Source organism: Microtus pennsylvanicus, chromosome 10 (genome assembly GCF_037038515.1).
Source record: "Microtus pennsylvanicus isolate mMicPen1 chromosome 10, mMicPen1.hap1, whole genome shotgun sequence".
In the NCBI taxonomy this organism is placed as follows: domain Eukaryota; kingdom Metazoa; phylum Chordata; class Mammalia; order Rodentia; family Cricetidae; genus Microtus; species Microtus pennsylvanicus.
This window is the reverse complement of record NC_134588.1, coordinates 26,555,515-26,579,540: the sequence shown is the minus strand read 5'-3', so window position 1 is coordinate 26,579,540 and position 24,026 is coordinate 26,555,515. Positions and strand designations below refer to the sequence as shown.

The window sequence follows — 24,026 nt, the reverse complement described above, 5'->3', positions numbered from 1 at the left end:
AATGGGTTTTTCCCTTATAAATGTATACGTGAAATTCTAAATTATATTTCATTTGTTATTTTTAAGCCTTTTGTACCTTTTTCCTCTCATTTTCTTCTTTTTCCCCACAATTAAACCTATGATCTACTTTCTTAAGTCCAGTGATCATCTGAACAGTCCACTTGGCAAAATTCTGCCTTGTCTCTACTTGTTAGCATCACACTGTAATGGAACCTTCATTTTTCCCTTTTCCTCCTCATTTCTGTGTAGCAGAAGACAGCCTAGTGCTCAGATGTTTATGTGCTATAAGCAGCTGTGCTTCTGCAACATTTTGTATGTAGCACCAAAATTTTTGTCCTTTTCTTCTTTTTGGGGGTGTATACATAAAGGGCATTTTAGACATGACTAGTTTGGTTAAGAAAGGTGTGGATGCTATAGTAAACCTTAAATAATAATTGGATATAAAAGATAGGTATATATTTTTCTGTAGATAATAGTTTGCTATCCAGTCAGGACAGTGTCAGGCTCCTTGTCCCACCCCTAGAATGTGTCCATTCTACTTTGTATGCCCATATAGATCATTCTTACCATATCCCATTTCATCAATTCAGAAAAACAGCAGGGCAAGAGGGCACTATATCTTTATTCTTTAAAGGTATAGTCTGACAATGGCACATACATGCCTTTAACTCATATCCAGCTGGACAGAACTTAGTCACATGGTTATGCTGTGCTGTAAGGGAAACTAGAAAATATATTTATTAACTTAGGTGACCTAGAAAGTAGTCTCTATAAAGGGAGAGATGTTGAGGGACAGTGTTTGCAATATTGTCTATGTGTCATGGTATATGAAAGGACGGTATGTGATCATACATAGTGCACATAAGAGAGTGATTTGTTCTGGTTGGAGGTGAAGTTCAGTGGATAGGAATGGGAAAATAAAACTGCCAATGCTATGTATTATTCCTGAATATTCTATATAATAAGACAGTGAAAGATCTTAGAGAGGAATGAAGAGATGAAGAAAGAAACATTTTAGATAGACAGTAGTGTCACCAACAGCCCAGAGGTGAGGAAAACATGGCTGGGGGTAACTTATCTGCTTCTCTGAACAATATGAATTATAACTATAATACTAAATGACCTTGGAAAAGTTGGTAAACCAGAGTTTACAGAGGTTTATGAATATTGGCCAATAGGTTAGGACTTTGTTTATAAGGATAAAGTAGCTACTAACAATTTTTGAGCAAGAAACTGAATTATCTATGCTTTAGAAAGACTAGATGAAAGGAAATTGTAGGGAGGCATGGTCCAGTGGGGAGGGTGATATGAGCCAACATAGAAGTCATGCCCTTGGGAACAGAAAAGATGGAGCAACATGTGAAGACAGGAACCACCTGAGTCAAACAAGCTGGGATAGAGAAAGCACTTTTTGGTTCTCTAAACTTTGGAGTAGGAAGTGTACTGTATCTTCATTGAGCCAGCAAACTGTAGCCTCGGTTTTGCTGACTCTGTGACTGGTCCCAGAATAGTTCATTCTCAGCAGGCACTTGTCACTTCCCCCAGAGCTGTAGCAGCTGTTGGCCCAGTAATGCCATGAATTTGTCTGCCTGTGCTGCTAGGAGAACAGCTGCCAGCAGCAGCTCTGGATAGATCCTGCTCTGGGATGTGGAATTTATTCAACTTGGGATGGAGCAGGTTGGCTAGGCTGAAGACAGTGCACATGGATTCATCCCACCCTTTTCCAGGCCTGTCTATTACTCCGGCTCCATTTCAGTCATCCATCCTAGGTTAGGATGGTTGTTTTGTTATAGTTTTAAGTGGCACTTTAGGAACAAATATTGCCTAACCACTTATTTTCATCTTCTCTTGGAAATTTCTTCCCTGGAAGCCATTACTGTGTCACCCTGGTGGCTGTGCTTTCTGTTCTTTGTGCCTATTCACCTTTTGTCCTTCCCCATGTGGCTCAGTACAGATGTGCTCATTAAAGCCTATGTAGCTTGACTCATGCAAAATCTGACCTGACGGTTCCATTCCTCTTCTCCAGACAGTGAGAGATGCTACAGATAACTAGAGAGATTACTCATTCTACCTTTTGCTTTAAAAGCAGAGAAAAAATATTATGTGACAGTAGGAAGCCTTCATATGGAAGATATTTCTGCATATTTTTTACTCTTTGAAGAGCATAAATGTATTCCTATTTGTTGTTGAGCCTTTGATTGCCTCTTTAAGTGGAATTTGTGTTAATGTTGCCCCACAGGATTCTGAAGGGTTCTAATTAATAATGTGCTGGCTTTTCTTCTTTTCTTTCACATGGGCTTGCTGTAAATTACTTTTCAGTTAATTTGGTTTTGATCTCCTACTTTTAATAACTAATATCTTTGTTTTATTTTGAGGTAGTTTCTCTCCCCAACTCCCGCCCCATGTGGAGTTTTAGAGAAGCAGTATGCTTGGTTATCCTGCTGTGTTCGTTACACAGACCTTATGCTGCTTAATAATCTGTTGTTAACATCTTTTTTCTCCATCTTTTCCTTTTCCTTAATAAATATTTGTTGGACATTTTTAAATTAAATCCCTTTTAGAAGAGGGATTCCAAAGAAATTAAAGGGACCATAACTGAGGCAACCCCGCCCCCCAAAACCCCAGTATTTTACTTTTGCTAATATTAAATTAGCATTATCTGAAGGTGGACACACAGAAAGTAATTTTACCTATTTGGTCTCTATGAGTTATGTTACTTTTTTAGGAAGGATGCAAGAGAGCCTGGCCTCCGTATCTTATGAATCTGGTAGAGGGCTGGGTGGGGAGTTGGCTCTGCAGTTAAGAGCACTGGTTGTTCTTCTAGAGGACCTGGGTTTAGTTCCTAGCACCTACATGGTCGCTCATAACCTTCTGTAATCCCTATTCCATAGGAACTGATGCCCTATTCTGACCTCTGGGAGTATCAGGCTTCAACATGATATACAGATATACATGCAGGCAAAATAGTCAAACACAAAGAAATATAAAATAATAGAATTTGATAGATATTCAACTTTAGCACTCCCTTTAGTGAAAGACTAAGTGCAAATTAATTAAGAAAAATTTTTATAGAGCTCATGTGCTTGGTCTTAGGCCTAGCCTATGTATGTACAAAGGTGCTGTAGGTGCTTTCCTTCTGTTAAATGGAGTCTTTCTTCCAAGTCAAGTTGAAAGTTCTTTACTACTCTCACAAGATGACATTGGTTGAAAAGCAGAATCAACTGGTCATGGAGAATATTATAGTTCTGACTGCAAGTGAGAAAAAAGGTGGAAAATCAGAGAAAACAGAGATTCTCTTTGAGTTTGGGTTGACCTAAGGAGGACAGCAGCAATAGGAAACATAAAGTTGTTGAAAGGAAGAACTCCATGTCTTCCTAGGACTAGCACATCCCCCAGGAAAGTTTTGCCCAGATGTAGCAGCATCTGGTGTTAAGCACAAGTTGGCCTCCCTTCCCTGTGGCTCAAGTTACTATTACTGAGACATTACCAAGAAATTCCTTCGTATGTTTTCCACTGGCCCATTCCATATAGAACTTTAGATGATAGCTTGTATTTTTTAAAGGAGTTGTTGGCAGTTGGCAAAAGGAGACTGCAGAGTGCTCAGTCCTAAATGGAACATATCTACTTTCCTTCTCTCCTTCCAAGGCTCAGGGATCATTGCAGAAGAGGAGTGGAAAGTGTCAAAGCCAGAGGTAGTGGATGACTGCAAAGAGACAATGTCTTATGGACACAGGACCATTGCACATATGAACTCAAAGCAGTTGTGACAGCATATACAAGACCTGTGCAAGCCTAAGCTTGACCAAGCCCCAATATGGAGATGGGAGTTGGACACAAAATTCCTCCCTTAGCCATGACACTATTGGCAATTGCTAGCTGCTGGGAGAGAGAGGGGGGAACAGTTTTCTCTGAAAGTAGCTTCTGTTAAGTCAATCAAACTCTAGTGGAAGACCACACATCCAAGAAAATTTGAACAGCACAGCAGAGATTGGTCTTGTTTTTTTCTTTTTTCTTTTGAAGGAATCCAAAGTTGGATGTAGAAGGACAAGAATAGAATAGATCTAGGAAGAGTTGGGGGGTGAATAAAGCACATATAAAACTCTCAAAGAACTAATAAAAAAATAAAAGGTGTTGGGAGGATAAAGGTAGATAGGAGTTCATAAGAAGGCAACTTGAGTATCAACAAGGGTGATTGGCCAGTCTTTGGAACTGAAAAATAATTCTCTTGAAAGCTTTTTGCAATGCTTTGCAACTTAGTAGAAAAACAACACTCCCAAGCTTTGAACCAGGTAAACTTAAGTCTAAACCTGATCTCTACTCCATATAGCTTGAGCTAGTCATTTAACCCTTTAAGCATCAGTTTCCACATCCATGACGTGTGGAGAGTAATACCTTGAGGAGCTGGTCTCAGGATTAAATATAGTATGTGAAGTACTAAGTTAGCACCTATACTTAGTAGGTACTCAGTAGAAATTAGCTGATAGAATTGCCACCACCACGGGAAGAGTGTAGCAAGAAACTATTGGGGTTTCTGTAAAGAGTAGTGTCACCTGAGTAGGTAGAAAACCAGTCCTGTTTAACGTCCTGAAGTGCTCTCCATGGAGGCCAGCAGGCCAGTGCAGCAACAAATGTGGTTACTGGATTCCTGGTCTCAGCAAGCCAATTAAAAGCTGCCACACTTCTACTTAAATGGGCTTATTTCATTGTTTTGGGATAGAGAATGATAGATGGGTCAACAGCAAAACATGCTTTTATGAGCATCTGGGGGTATGCCGGACTTCCAAGAGCTTCCTATGCTTCCTAGGATCTGACACTATAGGGTAAGCAGGTCACACTTCAAGCTTTTCATTCCACAGTAGGCATGTCCTTTGACACGGGGGATAGGACAGTTGTAGTACAAGAATCTCTGCTGTAAGCATAGCATAAACCCAGGGAGCAGTGTGTAGCTCCATCTCTGAATCTTTAATTCTTAAGAATTCACAGCCAATTAAATGCATTGTCTTTGACCTAGTTTTCTTTTAAAGACAAAAGCCATGCCTTCTTGTTGGGAACTGTGTTAAGTGGGAGGGTCTCCAAGATAAGAAGAAAAGACAGTTTCTGCTGCACAGTTTTATTTTTTATTGTTGGCTGGGGAAAGTCAGGCAGATTGTAAGAGAATAATAGTGCATATCCACACGGGCACATGAATCTAAAAATAGAATACCATTTAAAGCAGGTACTAGTAGTTCCTGAGAAGAGAGAGATGGCAGAATATTCAGGAAGGGACCCATACTTGGTTCAGCCAAAGAAGAGTAAAAGATAGCACAATTATGTTCTCAATTAAATTTGGTCCCATGGTAATTGAAGTAAAGACTTTAATATCTTAGTCCTCTGCTGCGCTGAAGTATCACACTGTGAGGAGATGTGGAATCATGTGGGAAGGGCTCAGTGTTAATGAAGGATTTAAGGAGGCTGAGAAAAAGTAGGGTTTGAATTTTTCATTGCAGCAGGATAGCTTTACTCTGCTACCTCCTGTTTCTTCTACTTACAAACTTACTGCTCCTTGTGTTTTACATTCTGAAAGGATCAATGAAATAGGTCTGCATCTTAACATTTTTGGTGCACAGGATCAGAACAAACCAAACAAATTAGGATTATATTTAGTGGCAAAATACTGAGCTGTTTTAGTCTATTTCTGCTTAAGTGATGGGAACAGGGCATCCTTGCATGAAATTCAGACATCCCTTCCTGGCAACCTCTAGTGTTAAAGTAGAGGCTGTAGAACAAGTCTGGCAGCTCTCAGTCTGAACCTTTGTAAACAACAGATGTTTCTGAGTTCTAGGGGGTGGAGGTTGAGGTTTCTGTTGATGCTTGAAATTCTTTGAATTTATAGGCAGTGTCTTGGGGATTCAGCAAGAGGAGGAAGTTGTAAGGGACTGATTTTGCAATGTTCAGGTGGAAATGCCTCTGACAGATTTCTTTAGAACACAAAGCACTATTGAATGGACTCTGAATAGAGACTGAGAGGTACCCAGGGAGGCAAGCCCAGTAAGAAAAGCTCAGCTTCAATGGTATATTGATTTTCTGCCTTCCTCCCCCTTATACCCCTCATTTGTACACCTCTGACTTTGTTAGCCCCTTCCTTGTGTGCTCTTCCTTGCCACAACATATTCAGACAGCTGCACAGCATAGACTCTCTTCATTAGTACCTTCAAAGTGGTATGGATTCTTACAGTGTACAGATTTCTGTGTAATGCACTTTTCTAGGATATATATATTTGTATTTTTAGGTCGGAGTCTCACTGTTGAACCCATGATCCTCCTTCCTGCTTGAGTGCTAGGATACATGGCCCTTTTCTTGGATTCTAAGCTTATTTTTGTACTTTCTTAGTGCTGATTTTGCAAGATTCCCATTACGTCATTAATCACCACCAGTTAGAGATAGGTCAAGATGGAATGACTTAAAGCAGTTTCAGTTCTGCCTCTCTCTCTCTCCTCCTCCTCTTTTTATGGTACCAGAGCTCTAATCCAAGATCCCACATATGCTAAGCAGGTCTTCTGCCTCAGAGCTACATTCCCAACCCTGAGTGCTGCCTTTCCCTTATCCCTGCCACCCAGATTCCAGGTATATGTACTAAGCATGAGTGCCTAGAACCCTTATACTTCACAGCCTAGTTAGAAAATCCAGAATGGAAAAATGCATATGCAGTATATGATACAACAACAAATAAATGTTTGGAAAGCTTCTCACCTTTAATCAAATGAAGAAAGACAATATATCAGATTTGGGCACATTTTTGTGCCACTTTATTTAGATAGAAACAACTGTTTTGAAAATCTTTGATTAAGACCACTTGTTATTTGGGGACTAAGGATGTGTTGTAAGGACGTGTATGATTCTGAAAGCAGGTCACTTCTGGCTGTTCTGTGCATAAGTTTAGAAAATAGATGAATACCAATTCTAGTAGGCTTGTTCTTTTTTGTTAAGTTTTAAATAACTTATTTTTATTTTATGTGCATTGGTGTCTCACCTGCATGTGTGTCAGATCCCCCGGAACTGAGTTACAGACAGTTGTGAACTGCTGTGTGGGTGCTGGGGATCGAACCCAGGTCCTCTAGCAGAGCAGCCAGTGCTCTGAACGGTTGAGCCATTTCTCCAGTTCTTTAGCCAAACATTTCTGAGTGCTCACGTTTGCCAGGGCTCTGCCAGAAATGAAATACAGGTAGTAGAATAAGCTGCCATGTCAATAGAGACTGTACTTTTGTTTCCCCGCCACCCAGACCTGAATAATCATACAAAAAATATCTTAAGATAATTACAACACTGTTTGGCTATTGAATGGCTCAGGCATATTCCTAGCTGGCTCTTACATCTTAAATTAACCCATTTCTATTATTTTATATTTTACCACAAGGCTTGTGGTTACCTCACATCTTGCTTTCTTGGGTGGCTACACGGTGTCTGCCTGATTCCACCTTCTTTCTTCCTGTATTCAGTTTAGTTTTCCCGCCAATTATATTCTGCCCTGCAAAAGGCCAAAGCAGCTTCTTTATGGTAATAACACATATTCATAGCTATAGAAGGGAATACTATTTTAATTAATGGAGGTTACTGATTAATGTGAAATAGTATAAGTATGTATGTGTATTTTTGTGTTCCCATAAAGGCGCGGAGCTCAAGCCAAAGAACCAAGATTGTTGAGGAATATTTTTAGACACTCGAATAAACACTTGGCTTCATTTTCATCATCACTTCTGCACAGGTTCTTGAGTCATGTGGAGATCAGTTTATACAAAAAAGCCAGAGTAACATATAATTAATGACAAAGGAGAGAGAGGGAAATGGCTTCACTTTCTTCCAGAGTGGAATCCTTGACAATTTTAATTTTATATTTAATTATATTTTATAATTATAGAAAAAATTTAAGAATAATACAAAGTGGGGCTGGAGAGATGGCTCAATGGTAAAGAGCATTGCCTGCTCTTCCAAAGGTCCTGAGTTCAATCCCCAGCAACCACATGGTGGCTCACAACCATCTGTAATGAGGTCTGGTACCCTCTTCTGGCCTTCAGGCACACACGCAGACAGAATATTGTATACATAATAAAAAAAATTAAAAGAATAATACAAAGAGTAGCATATACCATTTTACCCAGATTGAAAGTATGGTTAACATAGCATACACTTACTTCATATATTTCTTTTTCTTTTCATGTGCAATTTACCGTGTTTGTGTTCCTGAAATACTTCAGAATAACTTGTAGACATGGATGGTATTCTTTTATCCCTAAATATTTCAGTGGGTGTCTGCCAAAATTATCCTTATTTTTTAATATAGTTGCAGTGTGATTGTCAAAAATCAGACCATGAAGATCACCATGATAATACTTAATCCATAGTCATTCAGATTTTACCAGTTGTTTAAAAAGTCCTTTTGAGAAAGGAAAATTCACAATTGTGTAGTTATCTCAGAGTGTCCTTTAATGGAGAATAAATTCTAAGTCTTTGTACTTTATAACATTTTTTTAAAGCATTTGACCCAAAAATTGCTACTAAATTTGCTACTCTAATCTTCTGATAATACTGTCTGTGATTTGATTCGGGTTACAAGCTTTGGTAGAAGTGCTGTCGGGGTTACTGTCATGGTTTGCTCAGTATGCCACTTGTTGGTGATTTGCTCTGTTACTGATAATAATAACTTTGATCAAGTGCTATATATCAGGTTTCTTAATTTTTTATGTAACTCTTAAAGCTATTCTGTCCTGTGCTTTGAAATTAAAGGACATATCATGGAGACATTTTAATTCTGTGTATAATTACCAGTAGTTTTATCATCTATTGATAATTCTTGCTTGAATCATTTTATTAGGAGGAGGAGGATAGTCACCAAAGAGTCATTTTTCTAATTCTCTGAGTCCTTATACATTTTTTTTGCATGGGATTTTGTAGAAGGTTGTTTATATCACTGTGGACTGGATTTTTATTTCCTTCAGTAGTTTACCTTAACATTTTTATTTATCTCTGTGTTCATGGTGTCTTATATTTGATTATTGACATTATGTCAAACTGGATCCTGTGTCATTATGACATGTTTTATTTTCATTTCTTTATAGTGTAAAATGGTCCAGGCTCAGACTGAGCTTGCCTTGTTTCTGCTCTAGAAAGTCATTTCTTTAGAGAGTCCTGATTGCATTTAGTATGGAATTTGATCTAGAAACAATGGTTGCTTATGCATGCTATTTGTTACTGGAGTTTAACTATTTATCTCTGTCAGCAAAGGTAGTAGACAGAGGTAGGTCTAGGAACCAACACCCATGTACTTATACTTTCTTTCTCCATTTATATTTAGATGACTCTCTATTTATGATAGGATAACATTCTGATAAATTCATAGTAAGCTGGAAATATCATAAGTTGAAAGTGCATTTAATACACTTAATTTAATATGCTCCATAACTTAGCAATATAGCACATTTTGGAGTATTAATTATTTATACTTGTGATCACAAGTTGGTGATTTCCCAGAATCACCAGAGTCATACTGCCTGTGGCTATCCAGGAATAAATTAAAACTCAAAATTTAGAATATAGTGTCTGCTTTGACACCATTGTGAAGTAAAAAGGAAAAAAAACGTTTAAATTCAACCATTATTAATCCAGAAACTATCTCTACTTATTTATATTAAAGCCTGTGAGTTCACATTAATCTTCAGTTCTGTTCTGATGTCAAATGTTTTATTTAAATGTTCCCACTTTCCACTTCTGTAATTCTCTTCTCTGAACAGTGAGGAGTCTAGTCCTATTAGCCATAATATATTTAATTAGTTATTCTGTCCTAGACTGTAGACAGAATGTAGTTTCATAATTGCTAACTCACACTTTTGACAATACTGACTCAGTTGTTAAACTGGCTTAGAGTATTCAAGTTTTTGTTTTCCAGCCAAAATTGTGTTCAAAGAGTTGTTCCTTAGTGCTTTCTCCCTCAAACTTCCACTGTAGTCATATTATTTATTGGAAATACAATTCTATTTATATTTAATTTTTCTTCTCCAGGTTGAGAACTTAATTAAAATTCTTGCTTCCAAATCTTTTTCTTGACCAGAGATCAAAAAACCTTAATAAAGTGCCATATGTGATGGTGCACACCTTTATCTCAACGCTGAGAGATAGTACTCTGAATCAGAGCTCTGGTTTTGAGGCCAGCCTGGTCTACAGAGTGAGTTCCAGGACAACCAGGGCTACACAGAGAAACTGTCTCAAAAACCGAAAAGAAAAGGGGGGAAAAAAGAGGAAAAGAAAAAAAGCTTAAGAAAAAACAAGGGACATAGTCATCCATAGGTTATGTCAGGATATTAATGAAAGTCAGCAATGGGGTCACATAAGTCAGATGATGAATGTACTCAAGGGCTGTCTGTGGATTTGTCTCCCTGTTTCTGTTTATGGATGTGGGCCCCTGCCAGTTTCTCTTCGTATGACTGTGCTTACCTTCTCCCTTCCCATCTAGGCAGTCTAACAGTCTTTTACAGTTAGGGGACCAGAACCAGAATCCAGTTTTTATCTCAGGTTTGGCTGTGATCGTGTAGACCATTTACCATCAGCTCATGTCACATGGTGTAGGACCTTTTGCAATCTTGATCTGTTCTAGGGCATTCTTCTGTAGATAACTAACCCTGCAGAATTTTAACCCTGGTTGCTAGACTGTCCCTAGTTCTCTGTTCTAATGCCCCTTATTTTTCCTTGCTGGCTTTCTTACCCAGACAGACTGGCTTCTCCTACAACTATTACACTAATTCTGACCTGGTTATTGTCCTCTCTGAGGATGACTTCAGGATTCTCCTTCCAATGCCTTACCTAACCCTCATCCCTCCACCTCCCACACACTTATTCTATTTCTTTTTCTTCCAGATACCTGTAACCTGGTCAGTGCTGCTGTTTCCAGCTGTTCTGAATCTTCCTGCAGCCTAAATTCAAATGCAGATGGGCTCAAATCTTTGATACTGTGCTCATTTCTACAGCCTAAAAACAAATTGCTAAAAAAGGATCAGGAAATTTTAGAATCGTTTTAGGGTTTGGTTTTTCTATCTTCTCAGTTCCTTCATTTCCCCTTGCCTCTTCCCTCATAATCCCTCATCACTTTCCCTTTTTCTTTGTATGCCTTCCTTAGAAAAGATTAGTTTCTAAATCTTTTGCTCCATTTTCATTCCCTCCATGTTCATGGGTTTTAGCTATTTATATGGCTCTATTGACAACCAAGCTGGAGATGCTGATGTTTTTCTAATTGCGCTGCTTCTGAATCTTTTATCTAGGGCTAAGAGATTTGTGTCCTTTTGATCATGTAAAGGAAATGAGGTTCAACTTCTGTCAGTGGTCAAGAAGTTATCCACTTAAGAATGATGGTGCTCTTCTATTGATTTTATCCATCAGAGTGCAAAAAGGAGCCAGTTCTGCTGCCTGCCTGCCTGCCTGCCTGCCTTGCCTAGTGTGTGTAGGTACTTCCTGTAGATATCAAGCATGTCACTTAGGAAACAAGTAACATTGTGTCTGTATCATCATTTTCAAAATCTTTCTTCTTGGAACTTGCTAATCTCTTTCTTTCCATGTTCCTTAGAATTTTGTTTAGGTCAGCATTTCTAGTCACTGTAAATATGAGAAGAAATCCATATAGTGGGGACTATTTATTATTCAGATGCACAAAAAAGATGGTGGCTGTCAACTGTAGAGTGTCAGGAAGAAGATAGTGCAAAATGTAGTAATTATGCGATGCCCAGTGTGACCAGAACGCTAAACACTTCTAAGGATTGTCCTGAAAAGAGGTTCTCAGGGAATGGCTTCCAGAAGTTGAGGGAATTCTTTATTTACATGGAAATTAGGAAGTTTGTGTTCAAATACTGTCCTAGCTTTATCTCTCCTTCCAATTCCTGTGTGTGTGTGTGTGTGTGTGTGTGTGTGTGTGTGTGTGTGTGGTGGTGGTGGTGGTGGTGGTGGTGGTGGTGGTGGTGTGCACCTCCATTCATAAGCGTATGAAGGCCAGAGATCATTAGTGTTTTCCTTTATCCCTTGGTACCTGTTATTTTGTTTTGTTTTTTGTAAAGATAAGTTTTCTCACCTACAACTTGACCTTTTGGCTAGACTAGCTAGCTAAACAAACTCTCAGAATCCTTTCTCTACCTGTCTTTCCCCCAATATTGGGGTTACAGATGTGCATCACCATCCTCGTGTGCGTGCGTGCGTGCGTGTGTGTGTGTGTGTGTGTGTGTGTGTGTGCGCGCACGCATGCTGGGAATCTGAACTCAGGACCTTGCACTTGCACATCAAGTGCTTCTTACCCAATTAGTCCTCTTCCCAGCGCCTCTCCCCTCAATTCATTTTCTTTCTTCCTCCTTTCTCCCTCACTTCCGTCTTTGGAAAAAAATACTTTGAAGAGATTTTCAGATTCTTAAAAGGGGCTTGGGTATCTGACCATCTCCTTGAATTTAGGACATTGCCTTAGACTTCTAACCTGTATTATAAGCTGAAACACACAGGTGTACTCATACAAATAGACAGATATGCCAGCCATGGTTGTGCACAACTATAATCCACATACTTGAGAAACTGAGGCAGGGGAACATGAATTCTAAACTAGCCTGGGCTACATAGTGGGACCCTGATTAAAGCAAACAGCTAGGAGAACGAAGCAAATCAACAAAAGAGCAGAAAAATACAAGACAATGTGCATTTATATTATTAACCAAGAATATCTCTTTCAAAAATAAATTTTTCTATATATAGTATATACTGATATCTTGTTGTTTGAAAAAAATATTACTGAGTTATGTGTCTGTGTGTGGACATTGGATCCCTTGGAGCTGGAGTTACAGGTGGTTGTGAGCTGCCTGGCATGGGTACTGGGATCTAAATGTGGGTCCTTTACAAAGCAATACTCACTCTTAGTCACTGAGCCATCTTGCCAGCCCCAGGATGCTTTCTACTGACCACACTTGTGTGGTATTTTGTTATTCTGCTCTACTGTTTTCTAGGGATTGGGGATTGGGGAGAAGAAAGCTAGTTTTAAGTTAATCATTATTTTAGCTATATTAGTGACTCCTCTTCCATTGACTGAAAAACATTCCTATAAGAACTTACTGCCTTTGGGGGAGCCTAGGCAGTTTGGATGCTCACCTTACTAGACCTGGATAGAGGTGGGCGGTCCTTGGGCTTTCCACAGGTCAGGGAACCCTGATTGCTCTTCAAGCAGATGAGGGAGGGGGACTTGATCGGGGGAGGGGGAGGGAAATGGGAGGCGGTTGCGGGGAGGAGGCAGAAATCCTTAATAAATAAATAAATTAAAAAAAAAGAACATTAGTTCTAAAGTGTTTTTTGCAGTGTGCAGAATTACCTGAAATGCTTATTTTAAAAGGAGGGTGCCTGGGCATTACTCCAGCTCACAGATTAAGCAAGCATCTAGGTGATTGATTCTGTTGCAAGGTCACTTAGAGAAACTGCTCTCTTAGAAACTTAGGAGCCTGGCTCTTGAAAGTTGCAGTTTACATGCTTGCTTAGAAATGGTCAATAGAGGCCGGGTGATGGTGGCGCACACCTTTAATCCCAGCACTCGGGAGGCAGAGGCAGGCGGATCTCTGTGAGTTCGAGACCAGCCTGGTCTACAGAGCTAGTTCCAGGACAGGCTCCAAAGCCACAGAGAAACCCTGTCTCGAAAAGCAAAAACAAAAAAACAAAAAAAAAAAAAAAGAAAGAAAGAAAGAAAGAAAGAAAGAAAGAAATGGTTGATAGTAGAATTTAAATCCGGATTGAGAATCTTCCATTTTAGAGTGACCCAAATCATCTACAGTGACTCCTGGATCTTACTGTGCTGTAACAGTTTTCTTTTTAAAATGTCTGTTATGGTTCTTATACAGCAGAAAACATTTTAACTAAAGCCACAGAATAGAGAATGAAGGAACTGAAAGGTCCTTTTACAGAGTGACCGGGTATGGCACCACCCTCTGGTAGGTGCCTAGAGCCAGTCCCAAATTAGAATGGGTGGGATTCAAAACTGTTTTCTCTTCACTTGCCTTTCATGTATAACCACATGCAGTGTGTCAACATGTTTTCTGGCGCCGCTAGTCACCAGCAGCTTTGCTCCCTCTGGGTTCATGGACCCTTGGTATTCCTGTTATGTGTTGTCTTAGAATAGCTCTGTGCTCTGGGGAGCCAAGCATTGTCCATTAACTCTTTCAGCACTAGTTCTTTGTAGACACTAACTCAGGCTTTTTGACTGAAATATAGCCACCACCACAATAAGAAAATGGTTGCCAGTCAAGAGACCTGGGCCCTTGTCTTGTTCCACCACTATTTGGGTGACCTCAAGATCCCTGAGTATCATTTTTCTCCCATAGAAAATGATAGGTTTGGTTTAGACTCTACACCATCTTGAAAGTCTCTTCTACTCCTGAAATTGCATGATTCTATTTTTTGTACCCTCTGGCTTTTCTCTTTACACTTTAAACTTTTTCCCTTTCAAGTCTGGGCAAGATTGGGTGCAACAGATTTACTGAACTTGGAATTTCCCTAGAACCAGGTGATATGTTAGTAGTAGCTAAACATATTCCTATTTAGTGGACTGACGTAGTCTAAATGTAGCAAACGTAATTGATAGTAATATTTAGGAGAAGACCTGAGAAGTTTGAGGTGTGTTTGTCTTTAGGAAAATTACAACTTTATTGGTGCTGTTTTGTGAGTGCAAATTCATTGAGTGGGCTGTCAAGTAGTAATAACAGTTGTTAAAGTAATAAGTGATGGTGATACTGAATCATGGCTGGAGAATACTTCCTGTGAGTAAAGCTTTTACATGAACATCACTTTGATTTAATGTTAACAGGAGCCAGATGATTAGGCATTGGATCTGTTGTTTCCATTTATATTTTTAAACAGGAAAAGAAAATGTCAAGCCTGCAGTACACTTGTTACTTAAGATTACCTGGCTATGAAGTGACAGCTGAATCTGGGTCTTAGGGTGCTTTATACAAAATACTTCCTTGCTGGAATAGAGTCATTATTCATCCAAATTCCATAAGGAACTAAACTCAGAATCTGACCTACTAACCTGGAAACTGACTAGAACATTCTTATACTACCCAGCCCTTTAAAGTTTCACTAATGAAGTATTAACATGGCTATTAATATGTCTGGGCTTGGAGCACACAAGCCCATGGGGATACATATTCAGTCACTCCGCAGCTACTCAGAGAATAAACATGAGATACAACATATAAGAAGTAGTAATGGTATATGAAGCTGCTCTGAGGACTGTATGGCTTTGTTCCATTTTTCTTTGGTTTCAAACTATTTTCTTCATTGTTATCATGAGTTGTATAAAGGGACTCTTTCTCCCAAGAACATGTGTTTAGAAAAGGGGGGTACCCTTATGGATGCCCCCCCCTTTTTTTTTTTACCAATGAATGGGTTGTTAGTACTTGACATATGTAACTCCTTCTGGCTGGAAATTAGTAACTTACTGGCTATATATCAAATTTCTGTACTTGTGTCTGGTGCCTGGAAGATGTCTGCTCCTAAAGGGAGCGTTTGATGATTTGAAACTGTGTGAATTTCAGAATGATGCCATTATATTTTGGTACTTGTAGGTATTTTTTCTCTAGCGTGAATGACCAGAACTGAGCCAGGCAGTGTGTCTCAACCATCTTCCAAGGTTTTATTTATTTTAAAAATCTGCAAACACATCTGTGATTTTCTCTATATAGTTGTCATTACGTACAAGGCTTCTGGTGACATCTTAATTAACTAGAGAGGGAAAAACTAAAGATATAATTGTATAATTGTTCACAGATTTTCCTATATAGAACATGTGGATCCAACTGAAAATTCAATAGCAATGATTATAAATTTTTTCAGTTGAGAAGCCAAATGACTTTGTGTCTTTGGTCATTGTTCATATCTTTACTGTATCTTTTTCTTGCTATATTTTAATTCTGTTGACTATTTATTCTTCAGGCCTTTTGATGGGTCACTATATTTTTTGAGTCAGGATATCATTGTATAGTTCTAGCTAGCCTGGAACTTGGCAGCAATTTTTCCTGCCTCTACCCTCCAAATTCTAGGATTGTAGTAATAAACTATATATAGTATTGATCATTGATTATTTTGGTGTGCCTTGAGAGAGGTATGTTTAACGTTCAAATGACAGAAGTTGAGTTCATAGTTTATGTTCACTAGTATTTAGATCATATCTATAGTATACAAGGAGAGTAGGGTAAAGAAGGGGAAGACTCCAGGTCTGCAGAAGTCATAAAGAAGGCTGTCAAAAGACAGACCTTCTAATTTAGTCAAATGAGGGTTTCTCAGTGGGCTCTTTTATATATATACAAACAGCAAGATCAATATAAACAAGATGAGGGTTTCACCCACAAGGACAGTTTAGGAGGAAGAAGCCATGTTTTAGTTCTAAAAAGTCCACAAATATGGATTGATATAAGAAACAAGAATGATGAACCTTTTTTAGCCCTAGTCCACATAACAGGGTTTGGTACATTGTTAACTACTCATTTTTTGTTGAGTGAATGAATGAAATAAAAAGAGATTGGAAACTCAGAAGGAACCAGAAATAAGATGTCAGAAATCTAGGCAAGAGCTTGGGATGGCAGAGATGGGTTTGGAGTAAACCTCCTGTTTGTTCTCAGGGTACCCACTGAACTGTCTTGGATGATGGGAAGAGCCTCCAGCTGTCTCCTCTCCCCTGAGGTCAATGTGCTGTGGTGTGGTTGAAGGGAAGGCAGAGTCTCTGTTGGATCATATTTAGGACCTTGCTTAGTTCTCTGTTTTAACCCAAAAGAACTGTGGTCTCATATGCACTAAGTAAATGGTTGCTAAACATTTAGCAGATGTGTAAGACACTATTGGTCCGGTTGTCTACTTCAAGGCAGATTCCTAGTTTGGAAGGAGGGAAAGGAAAGCATGCCTCTCTCCCAAGGTTATAGCTAAGCTTCATGGGAGTACTCCAGAGCTACAAGAATCCCATTTGCTCTAGCTCTTTCCCCAAGCCAGATTAGAGGGGGCAATTAGATTGTTTTAAGACACATAGACAGCTTATTGAATCCTTTCTAATCATCTGTCTAGGCAAGTATGTGGCTCTAACTTGAAATTTTGAAAGCTTCTTTCTTCACATAGTGTATATTGGTTTTGCTTTTGGTACTTCTCTGTTCCTGTCTCTGAGCTTTCCTACTCTGATCTCATTGTTGGCAGAGCTGAAGCCACAGCTGTGATAAATCCAGAGAAATGTGCCCACCCCCTGTCTGCCCGCTTGTCTTTGAAAGGTACCTTCAGGCTGCCACTGTACTACTGTGACACACAACCAGCAGCTACCATTATAGTGAGAATCTTTTTAAGTCAGTTTCTGCCTTGGTGATTTGATTTTTAAATTCTCTCCTTTTTTAACACCTTCCCTAGCAAATCCAATCCATCCTCTGGCTTATCTGGGTCAGCAAGGGTCTGATTTTATGCACAGCGCTGTCAGACCACAAATCCGCTGCAGCTTTTCCTCTATTGAGGTTGCCTGTTTCTGTCAGCATCAGCAAAATGCATAATAAAGAAAATAAGCCAGAAAGGCTAATAACACTCATCTGAATAAAATAATCTCTTTGACTGCTTTAGTTCATTTCATTTTAATCAAAGTGCCAGGAGGGAATTTAGGTTTGCATTTTTTTATTTATTTTATTTCTTGCATTCAGCTTCTTTCTTATCACTAGTTTGCTGTCAAACCATCACTAAATGAGTTCTTTTATCATGCATATACCTGTTTTTTTTAATCTTTCTCATTGGATACTTAATAACATAAACTGAATGATGAATTTAACTCATTCAGAGTTTAGTTTGTCATTGCAAAAAAGTGAGAAATTATATCCTTAGATGCATTGATAATTGCCAGCTTTTTAGAAATTGGCAGGTCTGAGAGGGATTCTGCTATGGTGCTTTGGAAGTTGCTGGTGCTTCTGGGATTCTGGGCTCCCTTTGAATTCTTTGTCAACCTCAGCACCCAGTGCTCACTTAGGAACACAGGACTATTGTTCTACCTTGTCTCTTTGGGAAACTATAGTGGAGTACTGAAGTCTGCTTTCCTTTTGGTATATCTTTCATGTCTTCCCAGACACATACAGCTGCTTGGTTAATTGCCTATCACTGTCTTATCCCAACTGTGATTTGCAAAGGGTTATGCACTTTTAGCAGGCTGCTTTCTTGGCTGTGGCCCAGTGCCTGTTGAGGAACATGTTGGAAATGGATGAAAGCTAAGTCTTCATTTGTTTGGAAATGAAAATAATAATATTTCTCACATTTGCATAGTGTTTTGTGTTGCTAAAGTTCTCTTGCATCCGTCATCTCGGCTGATCTACAACAGCCTTGAGAAAGGGCAAATAATAGGTTGTGGACAAGGAGGGAACCTCAGTACAGTCATGCGGAAGCTCAAGCCAACCACTAACACCAAACCTACGCTCTGCAGAGCCGCAAATGTAGACGTTGTTAATTAACTGCCATTGCCAACTGGAGGAGCTTCTGGGAACTAGGCAGTGATCTATTGAAGATCTTTCAGGAGCTCGATGGGGCACTGGCCATTTTGTAGATGAGCTGGTAGAAAATTGATGGGACTTGTGGTGATTTTGTATGTCAGTTTATTGAAACAACCATAGGAAATATGAAGGGTGTGGTAATATATAATGTAGAGATTTTATGACCATGGAGCTGTTTTTTCCTTGGCCATCTTAGAAATCCTTCTAGCCATCTGTTTTTTTTTTTCATCTGTTGTTAAGTGTTTGAGCATCCATAGATTTAATCTGTATTGAGGAAGAAAAACTGGGCTTGTGTCTTCAAATTAATGTTCATGATTCAGTTCCATGGGTTTATCTTGTCCAGTATGTTTGTAGGATAATCCCTTCTGTAGGTGCACACTGGCTTATGACTTTCTGGGTTTCCTTTCTTTTGATTAGTCATCTCTTCTGCAACACAATGTAGTATTTTCTTGATCTTCCTGAATTTTTTTAAATAAGAAAAATACTTTTGGATATTTTGTCTACTTTTTAGGGATTAATGTTTAAAGAGGTTCACAGCTGTGTTCAGTACATTCCTAAGGGATGCATACCCCTTTCTTTAGATGTCCTGGCATTATACAGCCTGAGACTGGGGGTGGGGTGGGGGTGAAGAACAGGGAAAGCAGAGACATTGTACTAACAAATGCTAGATGGAAAAGATATAAAGACAAATTTTAATCTCCTAACCAAATGAAGTTCCCTCAGTTTTGTCGACTCCAAATCAAAGAAGCCTGCAAAACTACTAGAGCAGGAAGCCATCCAGCAGAGCCTTCCTGTGCTCCCTTCCAGTAGAGGTTCCTGCTCTGTAGGGCCTTGCTATACCACTGTGAAAAAATGCCTCGTTGACTTGCTTATTTTCCAAACTGAAGTGTGTTGCAGCTCACTTTTTGACTAGTTGTGGGATTTAAACAGTAATGTAAAGATACCGTAAATGAATCCTACTTCTCTTCTCTCTCCTAAAAGAAACCCAACTTCAAGGTGTATAGCTATCTATCTGTTCAGATTAGTAATGCAGACAGAGCAGGTAATTGATATGCTTTGGGAATCACATTTTCATTTGAATAAAGACTTAGAACTTTATGGCTCTGCCAAAGCATGAATGTTAGGAATACATATATTCAAATACAGTTTTTTTCTTAATTATATGGGACTTGAGATAATGGCTTAGTCAGTGCTGTCCAAAACAACCCTCTTTATATGTGTTACATGGAACTAGAGAGTCTTCTGTGAATTTTTTCATGGTAGATATCTTCAACGTTGTTTCTGTGGAATCCTATTGTGGGCAAACTTGTAGAGGTTTTAGTCTGTAGTATTCCATAGATTTTTGTCTCTGATAACATGATTTTTAAAATTACTTTTAATTATGTGTATGTGTACATGTGTGGGTTTATATACATGAGTGCAGGTGCCCATGGATGTGAGAGAGGGATCCAATCCCTGGAGTCCGAGCTAGGAGTGGTTGTGAGCTACTTGTTGTGGGCCGTAGGCACTGAACCCAGGTCTTCCACATGAGCAGCCAGTCCCTTAACCACTGAGCCATCCCTCCAGCCCCTCTGATAGACTCTTTAACTTTGATGACCAGATGACCTAACTCTAAGATGTGTACTGTGGAGAGACAGTCTGATGCATTCTAGTCAGACAATACCGAACTGTGGACTCTGACTTCCCCTTGCTCTTTATTGATGTGAGAGAATGACAATTCCTGTGAGCTTCAGTTTTCTAATTATTAAAATGAATTGGCTTATACCCCTTAAGGCTCATTCCTGCAGCGACTCTCTTCCTCCAGCTAAGCTCAACCTCCCCAAATAGTAGCTGGGGTACAGAAAGTACAAAAATATATGTGCCTGGGGCAGGGAGCATTTCCCATTCAAATCATAGCAGTAGGCTTTAGGGAAGATAGCCTTGTTTCTGCTTCTGCTTTGATTACTGTGATTTTTGTGATATGAACTATCATCATAGCTGCCGGCCCTGCCTCCTTACTAACACTTAATTTTTTTTCTTGCATTTCTCTGCAGGAAAGACCAGAATGTCCTCTCTCCAGTAAACTGCTGGAACCTCCTCTTAAACCAGGTGAAGCGGGAGAGCAGGGATCATACCACCCTGAGTGACATCTACTTGAATAATATAATTCCTCGATTTGTTCAAGTCAGCGAAGACTCAGGAAGACTCTTTAAAAAGGTATATGGATATATGTCCCTAGTCATAAAGGTTCTTGGCTGGAGCAGTGGCACAGCTTTGTAAATAAGAGAAAAAATATTTTCTTTCACATAGCAGGTTTTCCACTGATCATTCTATACCACATAGTCTTAAAGAAAAAGAATATTTGAAGTGGCAAACGTTTTAACCTTCTAAGCTGAATTGATAATCCTGGGAAGACACAGTCGTGGATCAGCACCATTAGCCATAAGCTTTTTGTACTGATACTGTTCTGGGAGCTTCCTTTGTGCTTTGCAAAACTCTTGGGACCTAGGGATCTTTAGTGTTGTGTCATGTTTTCCTCATCTAGTTCCCTTACCAATTCCTATATGTTTATATTTTCAATTTAGTTTTTCTTTCTAACTTCTGTCTTAGCCAGTTGGACTCCAGGATTTGGTTATTCTCAGCATGGACACCTTAGTGCTTTCTGAAACTTGATTGTTACTTAATTTATTGCATATAGATTGAGAAATTTGACCAAAGAAAAGCTGAAAATAATTGTCATAAACTTAAGACCTTTTTGTCAAATACCCCTTTTCCTATTAGTACTGGAACTAGCCTCTTGGAACTCAGGAACCCCCCTTTCTTAAGCTCTCAGTGGAGTCATTCTTTCATGAGACTTGGTTATAAATGCTAGCAGAGACCCTGAATACTGTACAAAGTAGTAGTCTTAATCAGTGTTGTATTGCTGTGAAAAGATGCCATGACCACAGTAGCTTTTATAAAAGAAAATATTTAATTGGAGCTTGCTTATAGTTTCAGAGATTTAGTCTATTTTCATCTGGTAGGGAACATGCTGCCACACAGGCAGACATGGTGCTGGAGAAGTAGCTGAGAGGCCTACATCCAAATCCAGACAGCAAGAAAATAAAGAGTCTAGGACTGACTTGGTCTTTTAAAACCATAAAGCCCACCCCCAATGACATACTTTCTACAAAAAGGCCAAATCTACTCCAACAATCCGCTCAAGAAGTGCCATTCTCTAATGACTAAGCATGCAAATCTATGAGCTTCTGGGAGCCATTCTTATTCAGACCATCACATATACCATGTCTGACATTCTCCAGAGAATTTCCAGAAAGTGAATGTCACGGGGAGAGATTATATACAGCTATTTATTTGCTGACTTCTAGATGAGAACATCCAGTATTAAGATTAGAGGCTAAGTGAGGAAATAGTTTAATAATCAAAATTGTCATTGATGTGGTTGTAGCTCTTAATCAATTTCCTAGTTTTTAACATTGGACAGTGTTTCAGGTTTGATTATACTTGGAAGTAGTACAGGATTTCTTCCATTTTTACTGTCCTGAACAAAAGGCTGAGTACTATTCTGTATTTAACTGTATCTATGAAGAGGCAGTCTCTGTGTTTAGAGGTGGGGTATTGAGGGTATAACATCTGAAAAAGAGGGAAAGGTAACTCCTGTCAACACTCACTGACAGTCTATTGTGACCCTGCTGTTCGGGACACTTAGTGCCATCTCTGTGGTTTCCAGCATCTGCTCTTTAACACACAGTAATGTATGTTTCTGTGACTGAAATAACTTTTTTATTTTTTTTTAATTTTTTAAAAATATTTATTTATTTATTATGTGTATAGCATTCCTTCCATGTGTGCCCACAAGCAGAAGGGGGGTGCCAGGTCTCGTTATAGATGGCTGTGAGCCACCATGTGGTTGCTAGGAATTGAACTCAGGACCTCTGGAAGAGCAGTCAGTGCTCTTAACCGCTGAGCCATCTCTCCAGCCCTGAAATAACTTTTTTAGATGGACTCTCAGCTGTAATCTCTTTTGCTCTTTGTGACCTTGACACCTGCTTAGATTATCTTTTTTTTGAGACAGGGTTTCTTCTGCGTAATAGCTCTATCTGTCCTGGAACTAGCTCTTGTAGACCAGGCTGGCCTCGAACTCACAGAGATCCACCTGCTTCTGCCTCCTGAGTGCTGGGATTAAAGGTGTGTGCCACTACCACCCCCCAGCTTGCTTAGACTGTTTTAAACGGCCCTGCAAAACTGGTGGCTTCTGCCTTAATTTTCTCTGTTCATCTGAGAACAGTAATTCCATGAGAGGTGTTTGCCTAACTTAATTTGGGGCAGTCTGTTGGCTTCCTTTTCTTCTAGTCTTGGAGTATATTAGTTCCTTTTCTGTTGTTATGATAAAACAATATGGCGAAAGGCACCTTATAGAAAGAAGGGCTTATTGGACATATGGTTGTAGAGCACTGAAGAGTCCATGATGGTGGAGAAGCATGGCAGTGGACATCAGGCATGGTGGTGGCAGGAGCAGGGAGCTGAGAACTCACATCTCATGCAAGTGTGAAGCAGAGATTAAATTGGAAGTGGAGTGAGGCTTTGCTCTCAAAGCACACCCCAATGACTAGTTCCTCCAGCAAGGCTGCAGCACCTAAACATCCCAAATAGTACCAACAGCTGGGGATCAAGTGCTGAAATGTCCAAGACTATGGGGGACATTCTTCATTACAGAGAGAAATTAGCTGAGAGAGATTTGTAGCCTGTCCACATCTCAGAGAAGTCTGTGGTAGCAATAGCCAGATATCAAAGCTACTAGTATTCCTCGCTCCTCAGGTACCCATCTATATTTCACCAGAGATCTGAGGCATGTTAGCCTTTAGAAAGAAAAATCTTTCCATTAATAACATTACTAACCAGGACCTCAAGGTTGACCTCTGTAAGCTGTGTTCTTACATTGATGATGTAAAGAAAAATTCTCAAGATTGTTTATGATACTTCATAGAACAGTGGTTCTCAACATTCCTAATGTTGCACCCTTTTAATATAGTTCCTCATATTGTGGTGATCCTAACCATAAAATTATTTTCATTGCTACTTTATAACTGTAATTTTGCTACTGTTAGGAATTGTATTGTAAATATCTGTATCTTCTGATGGTCTTAAATGACCCCTGTAAAGGTCATTCAACCCTGGGTTGAGAACCACTGTCATAGAAGAAAAACAAACATATGATAAGTTTGTAGCTTAGTACATTTTCACAAACAGAATACACCTATGCAACCAGCTCCCTGATCAGGAATCAAAACATTTCAGTATTCCAAAAGACTTCTCTTCCTTTCCCAATTCTGGATGCCCCAGGAGCAGCCACAGCACTTATTTCTAATAGCAAACTTCGGTTGTGCATAGATTCATATTTTGTATGAATAGAATCATGCAGTATTATAGACTTGGCCTGGTTTCTCTCGTTATTGTCTTTAAGAATATTATAATTATAATTGTATAAATGCAGATCATAAGACTCTTTC

General features: G+C 39.2%; 1 protein-coding gene across 7 annotated transcripts in view; it reads left to right on the top strand.

Moving 5' to 3' along the window:
• The window catches only part of Srgap2 (SLIT-ROBO Rho GTPase activating protein 2), a 218,821-nt gene that overhangs the window by 90,046 nt on the left and 104,749 nt on the right, over positions 1–24,026 (top strand). For all 7 annotated transcript variants that reach the window (XM_075987879.1, XM_075987877.1, XM_075987878.1 and 4 more), the window contains exon 4: positions 20,571–20,733. In XM_075987879.1, coding sequence (XP_075843994.1) covers positions 20,571–20,733 — 163 coding nt within the window. The remainder of the gene's footprint in view (positions 1–20,570; positions 20,734–24,026) is intronic.